Source organism: Euprymna scolopes, chromosome 32 (genome assembly GCF_053919585.1).
Source record: "Euprymna scolopes isolate OS-2025 chromosome 32, ASM5391958v1, whole genome shotgun sequence".
Classification (NCBI taxonomy): domain Eukaryota; kingdom Metazoa; phylum Mollusca; class Cephalopoda; order Sepiida; family Sepiolidae; genus Euprymna; species Euprymna scolopes.
Window position 1 is genome coordinate 95,899,159 of NC_136513.1, and position 27,088 is coordinate 95,926,246.

The 27,088-nt window shown below is 34.6% G+C and overlaps 1 protein-coding gene across 1 annotated transcript in view; it reads left to right on the forward strand.

Annotated features, from left to right (window-relative positions):
* The window catches only part of LOC145256512 (3-ketoacyl-CoA thiolase, mitochondrial-like), a 33,266-nt gene extending 16,034 nt beyond the window's left edge, over window positions 1-17,232 (forward strand). The window contains exons 6-11 of the mRNA XM_080115491.1: window positions 2,664-2,723; window positions 4,771-4,883; window positions 7,495-7,597; window positions 13,805-13,902; window positions 15,090-15,244; window positions 17,051-17,232. Of these exons, the coding sequence (XP_079971617.1) occupies window positions 2,664-2,723; window positions 4,771-4,883; window positions 7,495-7,597; window positions 13,805-13,902; window positions 15,090-15,244; window positions 17,051-17,132 (611 nt within the window). The 3' untranslated portion in view covers window positions 17,133-17,232. The remainder of the gene's footprint in view (window positions 1-2,663; window positions 2,724-4,770; window positions 4,884-7,494; window positions 7,598-13,804; window positions 13,903-15,089; window positions 15,245-17,050) is intronic.
* Window positions 17,233-27,088: the final 9,856 nt, after the last annotated feature.

Genomic DNA, 27,088 nt, shown 5'->3' on the forward strand with positions numbered 1-27,088 from the left:
AATGGTGACATTTTTATACACAATTTTACGTTTCTGATTTTTTTGAGATGAGGATTGATTATTTGCATGGAATTTCGAATGGAACGCTTTATTTAATCCATGAAGGTAGCATGCTTTCATTCCATCAGCTATGACTGGATAGAAATCCGCCATTGTATTTTTGGGTGTTGCATCTGCTGCTTGTCTCTCGCTCCTGGACAGGGTTCAAAAGAGAGTCGCCGACCTGATAGGTCCTGAACTGTCATCTAGGCTTCAACCTCTGTCCCATCGATGGGATGTTGCATCCCTCTGCCTGTTCTACAAATACTTTAATGGTGAATGCTCTGACGAACTGCAAACACTTGTACCTCCCCGACGTAACTACCCCTGACAAACCCGACAAGCTACTAAGTCTCATCCCTTTACAGTAGAGATCCCTAGGTGCAAGAAAGCCTTTTACTCCAATAGTTTCTTCCCCAGAACTGCGGGTCTTTGGAACTCCCTTCCGGGATTCTGCTTTCCCAACTGCAATGATATGCAGAAGTTCAAGTGTAATGTTAACAAACATCTTTCTACTCTTCTCCCTTCATAAACCCTGCTAATTAAGTCCCTAATAGTAGCCCCCTGCTTCAAAGTGGCACTGTGCCTTGTTTGGGGTGAAAATTGAATAAAAAAACAAAAAAAAACCGCACTTTGTAAAATTCAGTTCTGCAGGTTGAAGGTTCAATCCTCAGTATATAATACATGCACCTGCAGAACTACTTACACAATACCTATGTGCTAGTTTTGGGGGCTGCAATTGACACTATATCACAGTATAATATAACTCTGTTCCCCCTTCCGCCATATATATATGATCACTTTTACTACACTGATGAAGACTGAAGGATCGGTCGAAAATTATGTACACGTAAAAAAGGTTTTTTAATTTCTTTATTATAATATTTTGTGTTCCTGCACGTCACCAATAGGAAACGAATAAAGAAAAGTTATAAACTGCTATACTTTTCGTATTCTTTTTATACAGTTATATATATATATATATATATATATATAAAGGGAAAATTATTCCTCACTCGCATTTAGGTAAAAATGCACTTTCGTAAATTGAATTCATTCAAAACGTATCGCAAAAACAAAAACAAATAACATCTAAATAAATCACGATATATCCTAACTGTCGGCGAGATGGACCAGCGGGTAAAGAGGTCAGGCTCATTACTCTGGGGTCCCGATTTCGAATCTCGCTAGATTCAGCCACTCTGATGAGTCGAAACACATGTCAGTGGATAATTATATTTTTAAAATAATACATATATATACCGCTCCCCATGTGGGGGTACCAAATTGGTTAAAGGGGAAATTATTCCCAACTCGCATTTAGGTAAAAATGTGTGTGTGTCTATGTGTATATATATATATATATATATATGTGTGTCTATGTGTATATATATATATGTGTGTGTCTATGTGTATATATATATATGTGTGTGTCTATGTGTGTATATATATATATATGTGTGTCTATGTGTATATATATATATATGTGTGTGTGTGGTGTGTATGTATATATATGTGTGTGTGGTGTGGTCAGGTCATGTCATATGCTACTGGTACCATGTAACCCAGTACTACCTGCCTCATGGTCGGGTCACCGGCGACTAAACTGGTTCCCCCACCAGAGTTGTTTGGTGAGGAGGGCGGCTAGTCTGAAGGATTAAAAACAAGACCTTTCAATGGGCGAATGAACCCTTTTTCGGGGTCAACGGCCAACTAGCACCGTGTGTATTTGTGTGTATATATATATGTGTTGGGGTGGAGAGGGCTCCCGTAAGCCGTAGTGAAGGCAACCTTTCTAGGAGAAGCAAATCTCTGATTTAAAAAAACCATAAAGCGGGAGACCAGTATCCGCATTAAGCTGGTCTGCAGTTTGATTTGTTGCTGGCTATCTTGCTCTTGCTTGTTGCTGGATCTCAACATTTTGAACCGAGAGAGAGACTTAGCTGTCGTACAAAGCTAAGACTCTGTAACATCATCTGTGTATAGATACTCCCTCAGGCATTTGGGCTTATGGACTTTTAGTGTCTGAGGGAGTGGCACTCGTTTGACAATATGTTGCAATCATAATAGTGTGTTGTGTATGTGTATATATATGTATGTGTGTGTGTGTGTGTTGTGTATATATATATGTGTGTGTGTTGTGTATATATATATGTGTGTGTGTGGTGTGTGTGTATATATATGTGTGTGTTGTGTATGTGTATATATATATGTGTGTGTGTGTGTAACAGCTAAGAATTATGTTGTTATATTATACATCATATAAAAACTAACAAGTAGGGATTATCAGCCATTTACCATGAAAAATTATTTTGAGGATTTAAACACAATACTATATTCAACATCTATGTATCCAAGAAGTGGTGATCAAATATCACTTCTCAAGAACAAAAAACGTTCAGGATATCAGATCATTCTCATATGGACACGTTTTCTTTCCTTACAAGCAGAATTTTCATCCTTTTCTTTTCCCTTCTAACGAGACGTTTATTTAACACCATGTGAACTTTCTAACCTTTCTATGTATTCTTTCATTTCGCTATTTGCTTACATGTTTACAAAGACAACCGAATAAAGTTGTTTTCAATGATAAAATGAGGCTTTCTCTTTTTATGCATTTTCAGCACAAGAAGGTGGCAGGTTTAAAGAAGAAATTGTTCCGATCACATTGAAGGGCAAAAAAGGTAAGCAGCAAGAAAAAAAAATCTAAACAAAAATAAAAAAAACAGAAATAATCAAATAACATCACAGTTTGCTTCTGGGGTTTAGTTTACTTTTTTTTTCTTTTATTTATTTATTTATTTATTTTTTTTGCCAGCAATTTGCAGAAATGTACATCTAGATAAGTTACAATTTCCCAACCCACCTTCACAGGAATGGTGGAGCTTGAAAAAGGCAGAATTGAGTTTCTCTGCCATGTGCTTCCTCCCATAATGTCATATCCTGCAACTAAGACATAACTTCAGTCTGTTAGCTTTATTTTATTTTATTTTTTATTTTTTTATTTTTTTTACAAAAGAGTCACCACTTATCAAGGCCCAGAAGCCACTCGAGGATAAGGGTTAATGAGTGTACAGTAGTCAATGGGACAATATCGTAGTAATCGTTAGTAGTGGAAATTTTGTAAATTGGATTACTTAAGGGGAGGGCTTGTTCATGTTGGACTTGAAGACGGACATACTGTAGTCACTTGGAAAGCAGGAAAATGGAACAGAGTTCCACAGGCGTGCAGTTCTAAGAAAGTAGCTTTGTTTGTGGAATCTATGTTTAGGTTTAGGCACAGATAAAGAGTGGAGGAAATTATCGATAGTGTTTTCAGCTAGACGAGTTTTTCGTGAAAGTCAAGCCAGGGGGGAACATAGATTGTAGCTCAGACGAGCACTTGCCACTTTAACCTATGTTCACCCTTGTATGGAAAATAGCATTTTTAACATTATTTTTTACACACTTGCCTTTTATTTTGTTACAGATATCTTGTGCTTTTTTGAGAAAAAAGTAATCAAAAAACTGTAGGAGAGAAATTCTGGGAATTAATTTTTACTTTGTTCATTTAATTAATCCTTCCGTTTGGCCTTTGGGCCAAGATCACAATGTAGTATTTCTCCCAATGCTGCACTTCATCTTTTTTGTCCTCGGTCACTGGAGGAGAAATCCTTTATGACTGCGACAATTTTATTTTTATTCCCATCCAGAGTACCCATTTTGGGTAGCTGGATTTTCCCCATATTAAAAACCGACCTTGTGTCTAACTATTCCCTCGTGGGGAGACAAGTAAATAGGAATAATAATTTATCCCCCTTATTTTCCTGGCTTTTAAATGAAAACAGATTCATCTATAAATATAAAAGCGAAAATGTATGTTTGTATGTGTGTTCGTTTTTTCTGTGTGTCTACAAAAGGCTTTTTTCAGAGAAGCGGTCGGTCGCTTCACAACTTTTTAAAACTTTTTATATCACATATAAATCGTAATATCTCACAGTTAACAACGAAGATCGCCTGTCTATTTAATTTGCTCGATTTCGGGAAGATAAATATTCAACATTTGTCGCTCGCCGCATGCGGGTTAGTCTTTTTCCTATAACATCTTGGGGGAAAAAAAAAGGCGTTCAGCAGTAAATGAAATCCCGCAGTCAAACTTGACCTGCCAAATCCAAGTAATTAAATAAATTCAAACGTGTTTCCGTTAGCATCTCGCGGTGGGGCAATGGTTAACGTCGCACGTTTTTTTTTTTTCACACTTTAATTTACAACTTTGCCTTAAGGGTTCGGGTTCGATCCTCATACTTACTTTTTTTTTTTTTAACCCCACCACCCTCGGAGTTTCCACACACACATCCAAACACCCGGGCAACGCCGGGTACCCCTCGCTAGTCTAAAACAAAATAAATATGGAAAACATTTTTGTTGTCTAAAGGGAAGTAATTCTTATATTTTGAGAAGAGTTACGTCCCTTGCATTCCTTTTAGAGAGGACAGATTTTAATGGACGTGCGTAGCACAGCAGTTTCAATTAATGTCCTCATTATAAAAGTGAATTTTTCTTTCAATTGTAACAATATTAAAAAATGTTATTATTGATCTATACCTGAGATTTTTTCATTCAAATTCATTTTCATATATTCATCCTATATCTCATAACATTACTTCGATATGAAACACGGTCGCATCACAAATTTATCCCCACCCCCCCACATTTTTCTGGTGATTAAATTTTCTATTTTATTTTTTGCAGGTCCTGTGACGTTTGATGTTGATGAACACCCAAGAGACACGAGCAGTGAAATTCTTGCCAAATTAGCCCCCGTTTTCAAAAAGGGAGGGGTTGTCACTGCTGGAAATGCTTCGGTCAGTTAAAAACCATCAACTCGTCCATTAAATGTCATTTTTATTTTCTTCTTTGAAGTTCCTAAATGATTTTGGGATCATTATTCTGTAACTTATTGCTTTTGATCATCTGCATCACGTTTCTTTAACAAATTGAGTTGAATGATTAAAATTTACATTAATCTATCAGGTTGCCTTGAAAGTTGTGTCAGATTTTATAGGAAACAAAAGGTAAAAACAGATGTATGCTACCTTCATTCCAAATCTAAAATGGAAGTCTCGCATTAAATCCATTGCTAAAATCGTTGGAAAAATGGTTGGATCATTCTATCGCTCCAGAAAGTATCTCACTCCGGGTGCACTCCTCTACTTAGTTTTGTTTTTCAATTTTCTTATCAATTTATTCAAGCTGTTCCTTTAAGTGCAATTGTTTGAATCTCATTTGAACTTGGTTCACCGGGTATATTTTCCATATAGTTTTTGAAGTTCTTTTTCAAGAGTCCAATTGCTCATATAATTACTGAAATGATAGAGATCTTCCTAAGATTCCAATTTCTTTTTGTCGTACATAAGCACTTCATATTTTGTCATATTTTCCGTCTCAACTCTGTTTAACGCAGCATCATTGAGGACACTAACTTCTACTAAGGTGGCTTCTTTCTCCTTTCTGTGTCAATAAATTCTGTTTCTACCTCTAGATACTTAGAACTAAGCAAAACTTCCATGAGCAAAGTTTCTTTCCTCAAACTGCCTCTCTGATTATAATATTGTCATTTTCAAGTCCAACATAAACAAATTTTTTCTGAGCTGCCATTTTAAGCAGTCAATTTTTGTATGAACCACAAACCATCATCACAAATTATTTCTGTGTTGCCTCATTTACCTGTCTAACCCAATATCCCTTATCCTTTAGTGGCCTTTGACCTTGGTAAGTTGTGACATTTGTTCAACCTAATAGGTCTTGCACTGTCAATCAAACTACAGCTTTTGTCCCACGGACAAAAATGTTGCATGTGCCTATTTTGTAAGTATTTTAATAAGTGCTCAGGCGAACTCCAAACCCTTGTCCCTCCTCGACGTAAATATCTCTACTAAGCGAATAAGCAACAAAATCCCACCCCTAAACTGTTGAAATCCCTAGATGCTGGAAAGCCTACTAAAATCGTTTCTTCCCTCGAACTGCTAGACTTTAGAATTCCTGCTTCCATCACTATACTGACATGCAGAAGTTCAAATGTAATGTGAACAGACATCTTGCTGCTTAACTCCCTACAAACTATCCCTGTAAATTTGGTTCGTTACGTAAAAGTGGCACTGTACATTATTTGGGGTGAAATAATAGTAAAAAAAAAAATTAAATATTTAATCAAAAATGCATGTGGTTCATTCTCTATAAGGTAAAGTCGTATTTTTCTTTGCTATTTTGATATATCATCTCTTTCTGCTAGTTATTGTGTTGTGTAAAGTGGTTCATTCTCAATGTCTTCATTTCATCTGTAGATGATGGTTTATTTGAGTAGTCTTCATCATCTTCTCTATAATAAAGTAAAGTCGTTTTTTTTTCTTGCTATTTTGGCTATTATAGACTGCAAAGTAAAACCTTCATATACTATTAATTTCTACTAAACACCCATATCACTTCCTAATTCATGTTTTCATCTCCTTACAAATATTATTACATTTATTCCAATTTAACTGCTGTAAATGTAAATTTTCCACCAAAAAAAAGATGGCAGACACTTTCACTCTCTGAGAATTATCTACTGCTATGTACACTCAGTTCTTATGTTAAGCCATACTTTACATGGGAAAAGAGGGGTTTCTCATTAAGAGAAACATAATCATTAATCAGAAGGGACTATATCTTCCTTGTCACTGTTGTTCCATATGTGGAGCAGAAACCGAAAATAAAAAGCAGACAATTTTGACTATAATCATTTGAAATAATCAGATTCTTTCAATCAGAGGCATCCTAAGTGGGGAGTTGTTATTTACATTACATTTAAATTTCTGCAGATTTTTTTTTTTTTTATAATTCATAAAAGTGCAACTAATTAAAAATAAATTTTAATGAAAAAAATTTTGAATGCACGTGAATAAAACAAATGTATGTATGTGTTTGTTTACCTGTAAATATTTAAATTACTGGTCACATAACACTGAAATTAACAGGAAATCATAATCATACACCAAGGATGATTTATAATGAGTAAAATCTTTGTTTGGATGGATGAATAACACATACAGAAAAATGTAGGCAAGCTGAAATGCAAAATGTTCATTTCAACTTGCTGACATATTTTTCTTCTTTCTGCACATATCCCAATTCCATTAATTTCTTCAAGTCGTTTAATATTAAATCTTTCTTATCTATCTTTCAATAGTTGCATTGGTAAAAGACGCAGCTAGAATGCTGATGTTTTAGTTTTGATTTTAGTTGATGATACCGAAGTCTTTTTTTTTAAAAACTTTTGAAAATTAAGAATCGACTCTGTAATAATAAACCCGAAATCTACATGAATTAAAATATATTTAAGCGTATTTTACGACCTTGCAAGGCTGCCCCCCCCTACCCCCAATAGTAAAAAAAAAAATAATCGAATGAATATATATTTTTTTTTCGACACCCCAGGGTATTTGTGACGGAGCTGCCGTTGTTGTTATTGCAAGTGAAAAAGCTGTGAAAGAACACAATTTAACTCCCTTGGCTCGTTTGGTTTCTTATGGAATTGCAGGTGAGTAATTGAAGATGTAATTTTTTTAAAAATAGAAATCGAAAGCTACAAATTATAAGAAAAGGTATATTTGTATAAAAGCTGATAATAATGCTGATGCTCTATCTCTATAAAAGCCAAATACGTCCAAGGATGGAGTATTGTTGCCACGTCTGGGCAGGAGCTGCTAGACAGCAGCTTATCCTGCCTTGACATAGTTCAAAATAGACTTTGTAGCTTAGTGAGGGATGCCATTTTCTCTTCCCTGCAATTTCTTTCCCGCAGAAGAGACGTTGTGATCCTGTCTTTGTTTTATCGTCATTTCCAAAAGCTCGTCTGAGCTCCAATCTCTGGTCCCCCCTCGCCAATCTTTCAAACACCTGTCTAGCTGAAACCACTGTCAATAATTTTCCCCACTCTTTATCTGTGCCTCAATCAAAACGTAGATTCCATGAACAAAGCTTCTTTCTTAGAATTGCACGCCTGTGGAACTCTCTTCTGTTTGCCTGCTTCTCAGCTGACCAATTTGGTTGTCTTCAAGTTCAACATAAACAAATTCCTGATTCCCCCTTAAGTAATCCAATTTACCAAATTTCCATTACTAACGATTACTACAATATTGTCCCATTGACTACTGTACACTCTATAACCCTTATCCTCGAGTGGCCTCCAAGCCTTGATAAGTGGTGTCTCCTATGTAAAAAAAAAAAAAATGTGTAGGTCAAAAGGATATTTCAAATGAAGTTTAGGCTCAATATAGAAAAAGTTGAAAAATATGGTATAACCCAAAGAAAATGTTGATTAGTTAGATGTAGAGATACAGTTGAAATATATTCAGAGAGAGAGAGAGAGGGAGAGAGAGAGAGAGAGAGAAAGAGAGAATGTTCTTGAGTTGGAAGCCATGTTTAGTTTCAGAACAGCTTCCGATGGTTAGTTATTCCTGGAAATGACGAGTTCTCAGTAGACAGCTGTTCTGTACAGGTTCCGGACTTTATAATTTTGCAGCCAAAGAGCAAAAGTTCCTTCTCATGTTGACATGAAAAAAAAAAAAAAATATGAATATTTGCTAAATAGGTTTAATTTTTATGGAGCAATTCTGATTTCTGATTGCTTGATAGCAGAACATGAATTAATTTGATTGGTCAGTTTCTAGCAGCAACGTTTATGAATAGAATCTGTTGGAGACTAGGATATATAAATCCCAATCCCGTTACAAAAGAATAATGAAACGAATGGAATTGAAGGAAACAAAAACTCAATTGATGGATAAGATAAACGTTGTTTATTTACTGTTGAAAGAATGAATGTTTTAGATATAACATGTGTTCATGTCCGCGCGGGTGTAACCATCGTTTGTAGAGGGATTGGTATTATAGAAGGAAAAAGGAAATGTGTCTTCATCTCACGTTCAGGTCACTATCATTTGTTCGCGCGTGGGAAAAGAAGTGAGTGATGTAGTGGAAAATGGGAACGATAGTCCAGCGTGTAGACAAAGAAGAGGATAGATAGTTGACATCGGTTAAACTGCGCGCCATGTTAGAAGTCAGCTACATGGTGGTGTTCTCAGGGACAAGTAGTAGATAGAGAGAGAAAAAGTGTGAATGTGTACGTACAGTCTGTTAGCTTTTTGCCCCACATAGTAGCAAGTGGTGTGAGGTATGCACGGTCGGTCCGTAGACCAACCAGCTCGAAAGCTGGGCTGAAAAGAAGGAGCCGCTTATTGCTCTTTGTTTTATACTTGTTTCCGGAGTGTCTTTTGCGCATGTGTGGATTTCCTTTGAAAGGAAGTGACGTCGTCCATCTGTGTGAGTACATGTGTGTACGTTAGCGTGTATGTATATACACGTGAGTGTGAGTATGTACGCGAACGTGAATATATGTACGTGTGTGGACGTGGGCGCGTATGTTTGTGTGTGCGTATGTATATGACAAGTAATATAGCTTGAAATGTGAATGTGTGTTTTGTGTGAGACTAGAAAAGGCTCGCGTAAATCTCTCAACTGTGAGGGACCATACCCCCATTATGAGTCAGAAATATTGCAACAGATATTTGTCTTGTGCCTATGTTCTCTAAGGTGAGAGAATCTGCGTAAAAACTAAAAATTTTCCCGAGAAGACAATGTAAGCGATCACAAATCTACTTAACGTTTTCCCTAAGAAAGCAAAAATGTAGTAAAGAGAGAGCTCATCTTCTTTGCAGCAGACTTAGCAATATCTTTTATGTATTTAGTTCAATTCCTATTATTAACATAGCTTAAGTCTACCAGTAAAAGTACACAGAGATCCTTCTCAGTAATTACGAAGCAACAAATATGCTAACCATCAAAATTATAACTTGCCTATGAATATTAGTTTGCAAACTACATTCTTCTAAGGATAAGAGCCGAAAAACCCGCTTAGCAACAAAATCTCACCCCTTCACTGTTGAGGTTTCTAAATGCCAGAAAGCTTTCTATTCTAATAGTTTCTTCCCTTCCTGCTACCTGCTTCCCTCACTGTACTGATATGCAGAAGTTTAAATGTAGCATAAACAAATATCTTGTTAATCTTTCCAAGACATAGCCCCTTACGTCCAAGTGGTGATATGTTTTGTTAGGGGTGAATGTGAACGTGAGGGGGAAAAAAAAAAAAAAGAGTACGTGCGTGTGAATAATTGGAGTAGTAGTTTCTCTTTGCAGTTATCTCCCCTTGGATTTTTAACTCTCGTAATGTGGTTATGACCTCATAAATCTCTGAGTGACATGAATGTTGAATGACAGCTATGACAGACGCTGCTAGTATGGTAAGCGATGCAGTATCTTCTTGCTTAAAGGAATCAAATAGATTTGAGCCACCCCATCGTTTTTTGATTATTTTATTTATTTTTTGTATCATTTTATATTTATTTTGTTTGTTGCTTCTAGTTTTACTGTTTATGATAACTTAAACATTGAAAAAATATAACGCACATTCTGAGTATTTCTTTTTTTTTAAGAAGTGTCAAACTTCAAATTTACAACTCTATTTTCCTTAGTTGCAGATTTGGCAACTATCGATTATTTTCGATTCAGCTTGGTTTGGCAATTCTTCAAAAAGAGACTGATACTTGAGCAACGTTTGAAAATAGCAAATGATACAATCAATTTATTGAGAGAAACATTTGATGAACAAATAATTTCACAAAATGGACTTGTTAACTGGCCACCTTGTTCATCCGATTTAACTTCATTAGATTATTTTCTTTGGGGATATGTAAAGTCCCATGTCTATGCTGATAAACCAAATATAATAGACCACCTAGAAGACCTTCTTAGATACATTATTGCCAAAATACAATTTAATTTAATGCGTAGAGTTTATGATAATTGGACTTCTCGGTTACACCATACACACGTGAGTCACGGAGCCATTAGATTATTTTCTTTGGGGATATGTAAAGTCCCATGTCTATGCTGATAAACCAAATATAATAGACCACCTAGAAGACCTTCTTAGATACATTATTGCCAAAATACAATTTAATTTAATGCGTAGAGTTTATGAAAATTGGACTTCTCGGTTACACCATACACACGTGAGTCACGGAGCCATATGCTTGAAATTGTATTAAAATTATAAATGCCAAAAATTAATTTTTGAAATAAACCACATTTGTATAATAAAAATGTTTTTCTGTGATTTATTGTAATCTAAAGTTTGCCACCTCTAAAAAAAAAAAAAATACCCTGCAGATGTTATTGGATCAAATAGAGTTGAGGCACCCCAAAATGAGCAACAACCAAAAAAAAACACATTTTTCCTGAACACTTCCAGTTCCTTTACAAATTTTTTTATTAAAAAAATGGAATTTTATTTACAAAAGATTTTAGCTTAAAATTACATAGTTCTGTTTATAAACATGTTTTTTCATAAGCACGTATTTAAGCAAAACAAAAACTATATTACAAGGGTCGTTCCCAAAGTAAAGCCTCCAATTTTTTTAACTGTAAAAGTTAAAGATCTACAAAATATTGTTAAAAATTATAAACTTACAAAAATTAAAAAACAAAAATTTTCTGTATTAAAAAACAAATTTTGTTATAAAAAATTAAAATTAAAAACCATTTTCTGCCGAAACTCTGCTGTATAAGTTTCATGTTGAGGACATTGGCAGTCATATCTGCATCTTTTTTAAAGTTAAAAATTAGACAAGTTTGGCTCAAGGTCACACAAAAAAAAAACTTGATATTCCTTGTGCCACAATATAGCCTCCTCTTCAGGTGCATCTTGTTGAAGTCCTAAAACTAACTGTAAAATATATTAATTAATATTGTTCCCATTCACTGCCACACCTTCATTAACAATCCTATTTCAGCTTTCTTTTGCGTACCTTGGTGAAGAACTTCATATGCTTTTGTTCTGTCGATAAACTTATTTCCTTTTTTTCTTATATTTTTTTCTTTTTTTTTTTGTTGAAGTTCATAACGTTTTTTTTGGGAGGGGACATGTGGAACTCAATGTTTTTTCTGCAGCAATTTTCGAACTAGTAGCTAAACTAGCCACATTAAAATAATTATAATGTTATTGTAATAATTAGTAATTATGATATTATCATTATCAATTATCTTTACTAGTGATGGGACGATTCCAATATTTTTCCCCAATTCTGATACAATTACCGATTCCGTATTAAATCCGCGATTCCAATACAATTGCCGACTCCAATTCTTTGTAAATCTTTAAATATTTAACTATAGAGTTGTTATTTTTCCCGATTACCATAAAAACACTTTTTAAATGTGCAGATATTTTTTCAGATGTAAAAATACACTGGTGGGGATGATATAAAGGTTTTAGTTTTACTGGTAGTTTAAAATCAATAAATATTTATTATTTTATTATTACTACAAAACAGTAAAAGATTTTGTTTTAAACAAAATCAAATAAAAAAAGATAATTAAAGGAATCGTTTTTGGCATCGGAAAATAGGCACAAAATTTCTGATTTTTATACTGATTTTGATACCCCCAAAAGTTCCGATTTATCGTCCCAATACTAATCTTTACTTCAGAAATAACTGAAGTTACCAACTGAAAAATGGAATAATTTGGTAAAAAAAAAAAAAAAAATGAATAAAACGTTTTCTTTTTTTTTTCTAAAAGATAAATTTATTTTTTATTTATTTTATTGTATATCAGCTAACCAAAGAGCAACTATCTCACTTGGCACTTTGTGCAGAACTGAATAAAGAATTATTTATACAGAAGGGAAGAAAGAATTCAACTCAAGAGAGGAAAGATTCAACCACAATCAAGTCAATCATGGTGCCTCATGTATCCAACTGAAATACGTAGGCTCTGTAAGCTTGTACGATTTTGACCTTTGACCCAGTTGTACTCTTTAACATGAAATTTTAAAACAAGGCTGATTATCACCGAGTTAGAATCTTTCTATCTAACATTTAGCATTGGCTGTTTTTTGACCTTGAAGTAGTTTTTTTTAGCTTCATGTATCAAGTGGCTTCATGACGTCTGAAGCAATTTCTATATAAAAAAAATTCAATTCGGGACAGAGCAGTGGTGATGGTGATGGTTTTTTTATTGCTTCTGTCATTGTAACACAACGTGTCTTTGTTGAGAAAAAACATATTTTAGTCTTGTTTGGTTCAAATCTATGCAAAAAGGAGCACTTCTACCTGCCTTGTGCCACAATCTTTTCATGGTGTTAGATTTGAATCTAAATTTTTTCCTTTCATCTATAAAAAAATACAAATTGTATCATATCTGTGGTTAATGAGTCTCCTTGTTTATGGTGCTACAGCCTGGACACTCACCAAAAGATTGGAAAGAAAACTAGACGGCACATACATTCGTATGCTATGAACAGTATTAAATATATCTTGGCAAAATCATCCCACAAAGTAGCAACTTTATGGCAACCTACCTGCCATATCTAATACCATCAGGGAAAGACGCATAGATTTGCTGATCAGTCTGAGGAACAAGCATGAATTGGTGAGTGATGCATTGCTATGGACTCCATGACACGGACGCACAAGCAAAGGATGACTTAGATCCACGTACATCCAGCAAATAGCACATGACGCCAACTGTGAACTTGAAGATCTGAGGCAGCTGATGGAAGATAGGAAACTCTGGAGAGGAAGAATCACATTGGTTCGGGCAAGGAGCCTGTCTTGATGATGATGATGATTATTATTATTATTATTATTATTATTATTTTTTATTTTTATTTTTATTTTTTTTCCAGGCTGTGATCCATCCATCATGGGAATTGGTCCAGTGCCAGCTGCCAAAGCCGCCCTAAAAGCTGCGGGTAAACAAGTGAAAGACATCGATTTGGTGGAAGTAAATATCTTTCTTTATTTCATTTGTTATTCCTTCCCACTCTCCACTTTTTGTCCACTTTCTAAATTTACGTCATATTGCTGGGGTCAATGGGACAGGTGAAAACTAAGGTTTTTTCCTCCTTGGTCTTGCGGGAGGTTTAGAGGCAACATTTTTTTTTTTTACAAGGGAGTCACCACTTATCAAAGCCCGGAGGCCACTCGAGGATAAGGGTTAGTGAGTGTACAGTGGTCACCGGGACAACAGCATAGTTGCCATTAGTGGTGGAAATTGGATACAATTGAATTATTTAAGGAGATGACCCAACAAAAACTTGTTTACATTAGACTTGAAAACAACCATATTGTAGTCAGATGGAAAACAGGCCAGTGGAACAGTTTCACAGGCGGGTAGTTTTTGAAAAGAAGCTTTGTGCATAGAATTTACATTTAGAGTTAGGTACAGATAGAGAATGGGGGAAACTGTTGATAGTGGTTTTAGCTAGACGAGTATTTTTTGTGAAGAGTTGGAAAAATGGAGACCGTAGATTAAAACTCAGATGAGAATTTGCCATGATAATAATGATGGAGACAGGCTCGCAATGTCTCTTCTGTGGGAAAGAGGTTGCAGAGAAGAGGAAAGAGCATCACCTAGGTTTCAAATTCGGTTTTTAACTTTGTCAAGGCAATAAACTCCAAGTATGATATAAATTCTGTAATCGCTACTCTAAAGCACATGTAGGGATGTTTGGGGTATTCTTTGGAAATGTCTTTGCCACAGAGGAAGGTATTGCTAAAGTATGGATAAAACATGCATATAATTATGCTCTGCTTGTCGTCGAACATGTTTTGATGAACACCGTCGGGTTCCAGTGGATTTACATCCAGGAAACTGTGATGAAGCAATCATTACATATATATTATATGTATAGAGAGAGAAATAAAAAGGAATAAATCGAGTTATGTATCCATCAACGTTTCATCTTTATTTTGAGACTTCCTCTGGATGAAATAAAGATGAAACGTTGATGAACACATAACTCGGTTTGTTCCTTTTTATTTCTCTAATTTGTCAATACTATTTCCATTATTCTCATATCTCTCTCTCTCTCTCTCTATATATATATATATAGATAGATAGATAGATATATAGATATATAGATAGATAGATAGATATAGATATATATCTATGTTTTCTATTCTTGAAAGGTTAATGAAGCCTTTGCTGCTCAATACTTGGCTGTTGAGAAGGAACTGGAACTTGACCCGGCTAAGACCAACACAAATGGCGGCGGCATTGCACTCGGACATCCATTGGGTGCTTCAGGAACCAGAATCACTGGACACCTCGCACATGAGATGAGGTAAGTACTCGATTTTCACTGATATTTTTTTTTTTTTCTCTCAAACTAAAAAACTTGCTACCATTTCATATCCAAGAACAGACGTTGCAAAAGTTAGTGGTTACTGTTGAGCATTGTTCATTCATTTTCGTATGAATCGGATGATTATTTTTGGTATTCGTTTCCCTGATATCTTTCTAGTTAAAATTCTTTCTAAAATGATATCAGGTACTTCTGGGTGGAACGACCAGGATTTGAACTTTGCACCCTAGGTTGTCAGTCTGTTTCGTTAACCACTTAGCCACTGTCACTTCCTGAGGTTAGTGACTTAGATTGTATGCTGGGCATGTCATGGTCAAATGTACATGTTACATGTGAAAACACTTTATTGCAAAGGATGTAACACAATGTTTTTTTCATTTGAAAACTTGAATCATTTGTCCCACATCATCTTCATCATCATTTTTTCTTACTTCTTCGTCAGCATCATCTTCATTATTTTCTTCATTGTAACGTCCATTTTACATGTTGCTATATGTGTGTGATACCTTTTCTTTTTTTTTTCTTTTCTTTGTTCTTATTTTCTTTCTTTTTTTCTTCATTTTCTTCCTAACGTCCATTTTACATGCTGTTATATGTGTGATACCTTTTCTTTTATTCTTTTTTTTCTTTTCTTTGTTCTTATTTTCTTCATTTTCTTCCTAATGTCCATTTTACATGCTGGCATGTATTGGACAGCTTTTAGCAATTGATTTCCAAACTAACCTATCTCTGGCCAGGTCTTTTCTTTGGAAGGCATTTCTCTAGTTGGAGCAACTCAGTGATAGGGCGGGAGGACAAATGCTTTTATCGAGAAAATAACTAAGTTTCTCTCTTTTCATCATTAATGCTCTGGCTCCCATCTGGTCCCAATTAGGACTCTTGTCCTGTAGAAGCACCATATCTTGACAGACTTCTAGGACTGATCTTCACTCCTGATCTGAAATGCCAGAGTTGCCAGAAGGGTGGTTGGATCATTCTACCACTCCAGTAGGTATCTTACTACTGATGTAATCTTCTATCTGTATAACAGCCAAGTACATCCTAAAATGGAGTACTGTTTGCCAAATTTGATGAGAAGCTGCTCACAGACCCTATCTTGTCTTGATAGAGTTCAAAAGTAGGTGATACTCTTTTCTTGTCTTGATAGAGTTCAAAAGTAGGTGATGCTCTTTTCTCTTCCTTGCAATTTCTTTTCCACAGAAAAGATGTTGCAAGCCTGTCTCTGCTTTATCATTATTTTCATGACAAGTGTTCGTCAGAGCTCCAATCTATGGAACCCCCTTGTCAAACTTTCACAAAAAAACACTCGTCCAGCTACAACCACTATCAACAGTTTTTCCCACAGTCTGTCTGTGCCTGTATCTGAATGCAGATTCCATGGAGCTTCTTTTTTTGGAGCTCCCTGCCTATTCAGCTCCGTTCCACCGGCCTGTTTTCCGGCTAACTGCGATATCATTGTCTTCAAGTTCAACGTGAAAAAGTTCTTGTTGAGTTGTCCCTTCGGATGTCAAATTTTACCCAGTTTCCACCATTAACGATTAATATACTACCTCCTTACATTTATTAACCCTTATCCTCGAGTGGCCTTCGGGCCTTGATAAGTGGTGAATCCCTAGTAAAACAAACAAAAAGGAAATTCTCTAGGTGATTGCATACTAAGACTAAAGAGTGCTTCATCTGCCCTAAAAAATGTTATCTTATTTTCATTGTTTGAAATCAAATTGTCTTCATTAAATCTACAAAATGAATAGACGCCTCTTAAAAATATCCTCATTTTTTTTTCAGACGGACTGATGCCAAATTGGCCCTAGGGTCGGCCTGTATTGGAGGAGGACAAGGAATTGCAGTTCTTCTTGAAAAGTGTTGACCACATGCCGAATGAGAATTTGTTTTGTGTCAGCAAAATTATTGTAAATAAGATTTACTTAAAAAAAATTTATTTTTAATAAATTTATTTTTTTTTTGCACATGATTTTATTGTTTTTTTTTTTTTTTGTTGATTTATTGCTTTTTTTGTGCTTATCCAGAATTCCCCATATTAAAATCAAAAATACATAAAAATCTGTATACATACCTGTGATAAAATGAAAATATCATATTGCAAAAATCATGTGAATTGATTAAGTAGTTTTATTTTTAAATAAGAAAATCAAATTTTATGAGTTTTATTTCCAAAGAATCATCTAGAACAGACTTAACAAAATCATTATAAAGAAACAGACCAAAGGGAGGTAATTCTTCATGCAAATTCAGAAAAAAATATTTGAATATTTAAAACAAACTGATGTTTCCAACAGAACCAAACAGATGCAATTTCTGCAAACTTTCAGGGCTTGACATACTGTAAAATAAAACAAAGAAAAAAGCATAAATGTCTGAAGAATTAAAGATTGTACAGTATATGTAAGGAATATGAGTACATCCGGGTTTTTACTCCTTACAAGAATATGATTGTAATATTGATTAAGCCAGAAATACTGACTAGTGGAACAGCTTAATGAGACGTCAAAAAATACGCTGAAGTTTCTTGTTAAGGATATTACCAAGTCCAACCACAAGCACAGTTTAGTAAGGTGATTTACTAGATTATTATTGCAATACGGCAGCCAGGACCACTCAGCTACTTCAAACAAATATATCTCTTTTGCAGGAAATATCAATTTACAAGAACAAAGAACAAACAAATACAAATTGACAATAAATAATTTTTACAGAAAATACAAGAAAATTTGGTTTTTACGTGCCTACAAGGAAGTAATTTAACAAAAATTCCAGCTGAGCATGCGAGATTGTTGTGGCCCACCTTGCAGGTCGCCACTCCTTTTTTAGTAAGAAAACTGGATGCTTTTGAACAGACAAATGACTTACTTCGTCGAACAGAAATCCAAAAATACAGAAAAGTCTTTATGATGTACATACCCATCACGAAACAAAATGCAATAAAAATTTTTTTTTTTTTTTAAGCAAGTTCGTAACAATCAAGAGAAATGTAACCGTATAATTCACAAAAATATGTCACAAAAGTATACGTCTTCTGAGGCCATAACTTCCATGAATCGCTACCATGACATTTAGATGTAAAAATATTTATAGTTTGTTTTATTTTATGGCATGTCATTCCTTGAAAGTTTGCAGAAATTACAACATCTGTTTGGTTCTGTTGGAAACATCAGTTTGTTTTAAAAATTAAAATATTTTTTTCTGAATTTGCATGAAGAATTACCTCCCTTTGGTCTGTTTCTTTATAATGATTTTGTTAAGTCTGTTCTAGATGATTCTTTGGAAATCATATTCTGCAATAATTCTACCATCATTTATGAAAACAACATTACCAAATATGGCAATGCTCCAAATGTCGACAAAGACTAAGATCTTTCTAATTTTCTGTCCTCCAACCTCGAACGTGTGATACAATAGGATAAAAAATGATTTAATATTTCCAAAAACAAAAGTTCTATCTTTTCATTACTTGCACTCGCATCCCCATTTGTCCCAAATTGAAATGAACGCTTCTCATCTTGAGGAAGCGCCCTGCTTTGACCAACTTCTGGAACTGATTTTCACTCCTGACTTGAAATGGAAAACTCACAGAAAATATGTTGGCAAAGTCACTGGAAAGAAGAGACGTTGCAAGCCTATCTTTGTTTTATCGTTATTACCATGGCAGGTGCTCGTCTGAACTCCAATCTCTGGTCCCCCCTCGCCAATCTTTCACGATTAACACCTATCTAGCTGAAACCACTGTTAAAAATTTTCCCCACTCTTTATCTGTGCCTAAATCAAAATGTAGATTCCATGAACAAAGCTTCTTTCTTAGAACTGCACGTCTGTGGAACTCTCTACCGCTTGACTGTTTCCCTCCTGACTTCAACATGGATATCTTCAAGTCCAACATAAACAAATTCCTGATGAACCCCCCCCCCCCAAGTAATGACACTTTATCAACTCTCCAATACTAATGAATACTGCAACACTATCCCATTGATTACTGTACACAAAATAACCCTTATTCCCAAGTGGCTTCTGGGCCTTGATAAGTGGTGACCTTCATGTAAAAAAAAAAAAAAAAATGTTTGGGTTATTATTCTACCACTCCAGAAAGTATCTCTCTCCCGATGCATTTTTTTTACTCGTACAAGAATCAAATATGTCTTAAAATGAAATACTGCTTCCACAGCTGGGAAGGAGCTGCTAAGAATATCCTTTCTTGCCTCAATAGCATACAAAACCGTCTGTAATGTAATTTTCTGGTGTGTCCTTATAAGGAGAGGGGTTCTTTATTATAATGTTTTCTAATTTCTATTCATGAGTGAAATGTCTGTATTGTTATCTACTGTTTGTCGGGCTGTGATCGTTGCTGTTTCTTAGTATCCCTGTGATCGTCTTGTTAATGTCTGTGGATGTGAGTGCATGTGAACATTTACATAGAATAATACACAGATGTGACGAACCTACCTGCTTCCTGTCTCTTGGAGGACTCCATCATCAATCATCTTGAAGGAGCTGATTCTGCTAACTGAAGACGCATGCGAGATAGACTCAAGACGACGGTTGGATTTTTATATATTTTTACTCACTGTACAGACGTTTCTTCACAGCAGACTGGGGTGAATGGCAAACTTTGGCTTGTTCTGTTCTCTGATTCCATCTGGAAACCATCGAAACCCTTCCTCCTTGATTGAGGCCTTGATTCTTACATCTTGTCCGTTTCGTGTCTAGCAATCAACTTAACTAAAATTAACTAAATTTCCCCAAAGGGGACTTTTGACACATCAGATCTTGTCCCATCTACCTAATTTCCTGTGCAAGTGTAGGCTGGTCACAGAGTTTGATCTATGTCAAATCATGACCCCTGACCCTTCCTTGCAAAGTTTGATCTATGTCAAATCATGACCCCTGACCCTTCCTTGCAAAGTTTGATCTATGTCAAATCATGACCCCTGACCCTTCCTTGCAAAGTTTGATCTATGTCAAATCATGACCCCTGACCCTTCCTTGCAAAGTTTGATCTGTCAAATCATGACCCCTGACCCTTCCTTGCAAAGTTTGATCTATGTCAAATCATGACCCCTGACCCTTCCTTGCACCTGCAAAGTTTGCTAGATTATCATTTTCCACAATTTCTATTGTCATTCTGTCAGCAAGAGAAAAATGGATATTAAACAGATATAAAAATGTAGATATAAAAATGTTGGATATTAAACAGATATAAAAATGTAGATATAAAAATGTTGGATATTAAACAGATATAAAAATGTAGATATAAAAATGTTGGATATTAAACAGATATAAAAATGTAGATATAAAAATGTTGGATATTAAACAGATATAAAAATGTAGATATAAAAATGTTGGATATTAAACAGATATAAAAATGTAGATATAAAAATGTTGGATATTAAACAGATATAAAAATGTAGATATAAAAATGTTGGATATTAAACAGATATAAAAATGTAGATATAAAAATGTTGGATATTAAACAGATATAAAAATGTAGATATAAAAATGTTGGATATTAAACAGATATAAAAATGTAGATATAAAAATGTTGGATATTAAACAGATATAAAAATGTTGGATATTAAACAGATATAAAAATGTAGATATAAAAATGTTGGATATTAAACAGATATAAAAATGTAGATATAAAAATGTTGGATATTAAACAGATATAAAAATGTAGATATAAAAATGTTGGATATTAAACAGATATAAAAATGTAGATATAAAAATGTTGGATATTAAACAGATATAAAAATGTAGATATAAAAATGTTGGATATTAAACAGATATAAAAATGTAGATATAAAAATGTTGGATATTAAACAGATATAAAAATGTAGATATAAAAATGTTGGATATTAAACAGATATAAAAATGTAGATATAAAAATGTTGGATATTAAACAGATATAAAAATGTTGGATATTAAACAGATATAAAAATGTAGATATAAAAATGTTGGATATTAAACAGATATAAAAATGTAGATATAAAAATGTTGGATATTAAACAGATATAAAAATCCGATTCTAAATAATTATTTTCTAACCGGCGTTGACCAGCTATCACATAACACGTCTTCGGAATCTAGTGGGTGAGAACTACTCTACTTTCTCTTTCTCACAAAAGAAGTGTTGCGAATGTATCTTTGCTCTATTGTTATTTAAATGCCAGATGTTCGACTTGGCTCCAATCTATTACCCCCCTCCCACTGCAAAGCATTCGCAACAAATACTAGTCTAACTACAACAACTTACTCTCTACCAGTGCCTAAAACTAAATGAAAATTCCATGAGCAAAGTTTCTTTCCTAGAACTGTCCGTCTGCGGAACACGATATTGTGAGGCTGCTTCTCAAATGACTATAACATGGTGGTTTTCAAGTTTAATGTAAACCATTTCTTGTAAAGCCGTCTTCTTAAATAATCAAGCCTTACCCAATTTCCACCTTTACTGATCATTCACCATCTACCTAACACTTATTAACCCTTATCCTTGAGTGGCCTCTAGCTTTGATAAGTGGTGACTCCTTTGTAAAAAAAAAAAAAAAATCAGGTACATATAGATTTTCTATGAAAAAATCATTTAATTTTTTTATTTTTCTTGGAGGTCGCTACTTATCAAATCCTGGAATCTATGCATACCTGATTTTCTTTTTTTTTTTTACAAAGGAGTCACCACTTATCAAGGCCAGAGGCCACTCAAGGATAAGGGTTAATAAGTGTACAGTGGTCAATGGGACAATGTCGCAGTAATTGTTAGTAGTGAAAATTTGGTAAATTGGATTACTTAAAGGGAACGGCTCATCAAGAACTTGTTTACATTGGACTTGAAAATGACCTTATTATAGACAGCCAGAAAGCAGGCAAGTGGAAGAGAGTTCTACAGATGTGCAGTTTTAAGAAAGAAACTTTGTTCATGGAATCTACGTTTAGATTTAGACATGGATAAAGAGTGGGGAAAATTGTTGATACTGTTTTCAGCTAAATGGGTGTTTTTCGTGAAAGATTGGCGAGGGAGGGGACCATAGATTGGAGCTCAGACGAGCACTTGCCATGAAAATAACGATAAAACAGAGAGAGGCTCACAACGTCTCTTCTGTGAGAAAGAGGTTGTAGGGAAGAGAAAAGGGCATCCCCTACAAGGCTATAAAGTCTGTTTTGAACTCTGTCAAGGCAGGATAAAGTTTTTCTAGCAGCTCCTGCTCAGATGTGGCAACAGTACTCCATCTTTGGACATACCTGGCTCTTATATAGGCAGAGAATTGCATCAGCAGTGAAATATCTACTAGATCGATAGAAGGATCCCCATATTTTTTCCAGCAGAAGATTCGGAGAAAAAGTGTAACGGACAGACAGACAGACTAAGAAAAATATAATATAGATTTTATTATTTTAATTTAGTGTTTCTATCTTTTCAAGTAGGGAAATTTACGAAGCAATAGCGAGTCTTGTATCCGTTTGTTTTTGCTTCTGAATTACGTAATAATTTGATAGGCGTTGTTTATAGATCTTTTCTTCCTCTTTTTCTCATCTCCTCCCCTTCCTCCTCCTAATCCTTCGCCTCTTCTTACTCCCCCTTCTCCCTCAAAAAACAAAACAAAAAAAAAAACAAAAAGCAAAAACAAACAAACAAAAAAAATAACGATTGGTTGATTTTGGGGTGCGGACTTTACGTGTGAAGAGATATCGATCATTTTCTATATTAAAAACCGGTTTTCCTTATGAAAACAAATTTATTTTTATCAATTTCTAATGTTAATGATAACAATTGGATCCGTCTCCCATTGCTGCGGGAGTGGAGGAGAGGGCGAGAGGATGAAAGGGTAACAAGAAAGGGTGGGGAACGGGTGCCCACGGGTGAGGTGTGCACATTAACAACACAGACAAATATGACATCATCTACATATTTTGGGTTCAATAGTTTCATATACTGAGCTTGACAGACGAGTGAACGCTTTGAGCAGGGTCGATATGACGAATGTTGTTGGACATATTTATATATACGAATCGTTTTTACTGAAAACGCCTTTGTTATATTAAATTCCTCTTACACCTGATTCATCTCTCCTTTCAACAACAACGCTCAGATGCTTGTTTTACTCCAGTTGAAATGAATGGTCATCTCTTTGAGATAAGCCCTTATTTTGAAAAGCTCCAGAGTCATCCAAAATTTGATTACTTATGAGGAAGGGTTGTGAAATTTGTCTCTCTCTATGTCTCCTCTCTCTCTCTCTCTCTCTCTCTCTCTCTCTCTCTGCCCCCCCTCTTTTTCAAAGAAGGTGGGCTCCCTCTACCGGGCTAGAAAACTTCTCATCTCACATTGTAGAGATATATCCTATATCTCTCCAAAGTCACCATCCGCCCATCTATGAAGTATTGTTGTCACATCTTGGTTTGTGTACCAGCCGCTAGTCTCTCCTTTCTAGACAGGATTCAAAAAGGAGTCTCTAATCTAATAGGTCCCACACTGTCAACCAACCTCCAACTCCTGTCCCATCGCCACAATGTTGCAACCCTGTGATTGTTTTACAAGTACTTTGATGAAATGTGCTCTGATAAACTTGTTGATCTAATGACATCCTTGACGTAAATACCCCCGACCAACAATCAGCAAAATCTCACCCCTTCACAGTAGAGGTCCCCACACGCCAGAAGGCTTTCTAACTCGGATAGCTTTTTTCCAAAAACTGCTTGCCTTTGGAATTCCCTCCAGGTTTCCTGTTTTACCCCACTCTATGAACATGTAGAAATTTAAATGTAATGTGAACAAGCGTCTTGTTGCACAACTCCCCCAATTAGTATTCTCCTGTGGATAGGACCTCTTAATTCACAGTAACCACGTGTCTTGCTTCGGGTGACTCAAAATGAAATAGGTGCATAATATCTATTGCTTCAATCTATCTTGCACTTGGTTCACCGGGTATATTTGCCAGGTAGTTTTTAAAATTCTTTTTTCATGAGTCCAGCCGCTCCTATGATTACTGGAATGATGAAGATCTTCCTAAGATTCCGATTTCTTTTTATGTCCTACATAAGACGTTAGTATTTCGTTATCTATTCCCTCTCAGTTCTGTTAAACCTACGTAGCATCCTTGGAGACAATGACATCTACTAAGGTTGCTTCTTTCTTCTTCTTGTTTCACATCACTATGTGAAGTGTTAGGAATTGTATAGTCATAGTGGATAGTGTGTGGCTTATTTACAACTTTTTTTTTCTGGTATATTTAACATCACTTGGAGAAGATGCACCATTCTTTGCATAAAAGCTAGTGTTGGTTAGCCAGACTGAAGAGATTTTATTTAGACCGTGAATACTATGTGATTTTGGAGATTTAGTCAAGATTACTTTTAGACACTCGAGGATAGTGTGTGGCCAGATATGATTGATATCTAGGTTACTCGGCTCAGGTGACCACTTTTGAGTATCAAATTCAGGGAGACTTTACATTTGTAATATGAGTTGAGACGATTCTCAAATGAGGTAGGCAAGTATGACACAGTAACTCATGCCAAACAAAAATGTGATCAGCATGAGTCACGGGCTACATTTCAGATTGCTTCCTGGTCTGTGAAGTGGTTGAGCACGAGTTGAATTCCGTCACACAAATCGTTCTTGATCGATTATGCAATTTCAGATCGAATTGAGTTTCTAGCTGACAATATTTATTAAAGTGTGTTTTTTGCGAGGAAAACTTCTGAATTTTAGTAGAATATGTTCTCAGGAGCATTTATGATTTCATGAGGATTGTATTGTTTGAAATAAACACTGTTTTGAAACAGCTGTAATAATACCTTAGTATATTACATTTATTTGGAAAATATGTTGAATCACCGAAATCTCTCTATCTCATATAATCTCTCTCTCTATCTCATATAATCTCTCTCTCTCTCTCTCTCTCTCTCTCTCTCTCTCTCTATATATATATATATATATATATATATATATATATATATATATATATATATAATTATTTTTTTACTATAATAATTAAATACCTACAGACACTAGTGTTTCATCCTTTCGGGATTCTTCAGTGCAGGGTGTCACGATTACTACCAGTCGAACGATTCGAACCCCGCGACACGAGACATCTCTGGCTCGATTAGCGGAGGCCGTATCCATTCGGCTACTATTAACTGTATGAAATAGCGTTGAATTTTAAACATTTTAATTTAAATGTTCATTACGTCAGACAGACAGTGATCAAATCGTTATACGATGATCTACGCATAAGAGCTAAATTGACCGACTTTTAATTCAACGAAAAGTGCTCAACGATAAGAAACGAATTTCTTAAAGGGGCTGTCATATATATATATATATATATATATATATATATATATATATATATATATATATATATATATCTATATATATGTATCTCTATATATATATGTATATATATATGTATCTATATATATGTATATATATGTATCTATATATATGTGTGTGTGTATCTATATATGTCTATATATCTATATCTATATCTATATCTATCTATCTATATATATATATATATATATATATATATATATATATCTATCTATATCTATCTATCTATCTATCTATATATATATATATATATATATATATATATATATATATATATATATATATATATAAGAATAAAAATTACAATAAGTTTACCAAGGTAATCAAAATGGTAACCTTAAAATATATTATAAATATTAAAGAGTTAATATTTACAAGTAAAATAAACTCAGCCAGATGTAAAAGCTCAATAAAACCGAAAAGGAAATAGAGCTTATAATATGAACAAATGATTAATAAAACATGTTAAAAGACATCTTGAAAAAGAGTTAAAAACATATTTAATTTAAAAAAAGGAAGCACATCTATATATAGGTATCTGTATATATATATATATATATATATATATATATATATATATATATATATATATATATATATCTATATATATATGTATCTATATATAATATATATATATACAGTGATGATCATATTTATTGGCACGGTAAAATAAAAGTTAAATTTTGTCTAATAAATTCTAAAAAAGGGATTAAATTAAAGAAAATAACAAAGTATATTATGTATTTTTAACTGGCCTTTCCGATGCAGCAATCGGATTTTAGAAAAAATAAATAACAAAGGAACAACAAACATAATTGCAAAAAACCCTTGTTCAAAATTATTGGCACGATTTATTTAATAATCAATTGTATAGCCTTTGGCCTTGATTACCTTCCTCAGTCGCTTTTCATAGTTTACAACTAAGTTGTTGCACTCTTCAGTAGTAATTTTAGCCCACTCTTCCTGACAATAATCTTCCAATTGAATAAGATTCTTAGGCTTCTTTTGCATTACCCTCAATTTTAATGTTCTCCATAAATTTTCAATTGGATTAAGGTCTGGGCTTTGTGATGGCCACTCCAAAACATTAATATGATTGTCCTCAAGTCATTTCTTAGTCAGTTTAGCCGAATGCTTTGGGTCATTATCTTGCATGAACGACGACCAAGTGAGAGCTCTTTAGCAGAGTCTTTCAGGTTTTCATCCAATATTTTAACATAATCTTCCTTTTTTATGCTACCTGTGACCTTAACAAGTCGCCCTGGTCCAGAGGCAGCAAAGGATCCCCAAAACATCAAACTGCCTCCACCGTGCTTCACTGTGGGTATGGTGTTCTTAGGCAGGAAAGCTTCGCCAGATTTTCTGTAAATATAAGACACTTTATTATGGCCAAATAACTCTATTTTCGTTTCGTCAGTCCATAGAACACGTTTCCAGAATGCAACATCTTTATCAATATGACGTTTTGCAAAGGCTAGCCTTGC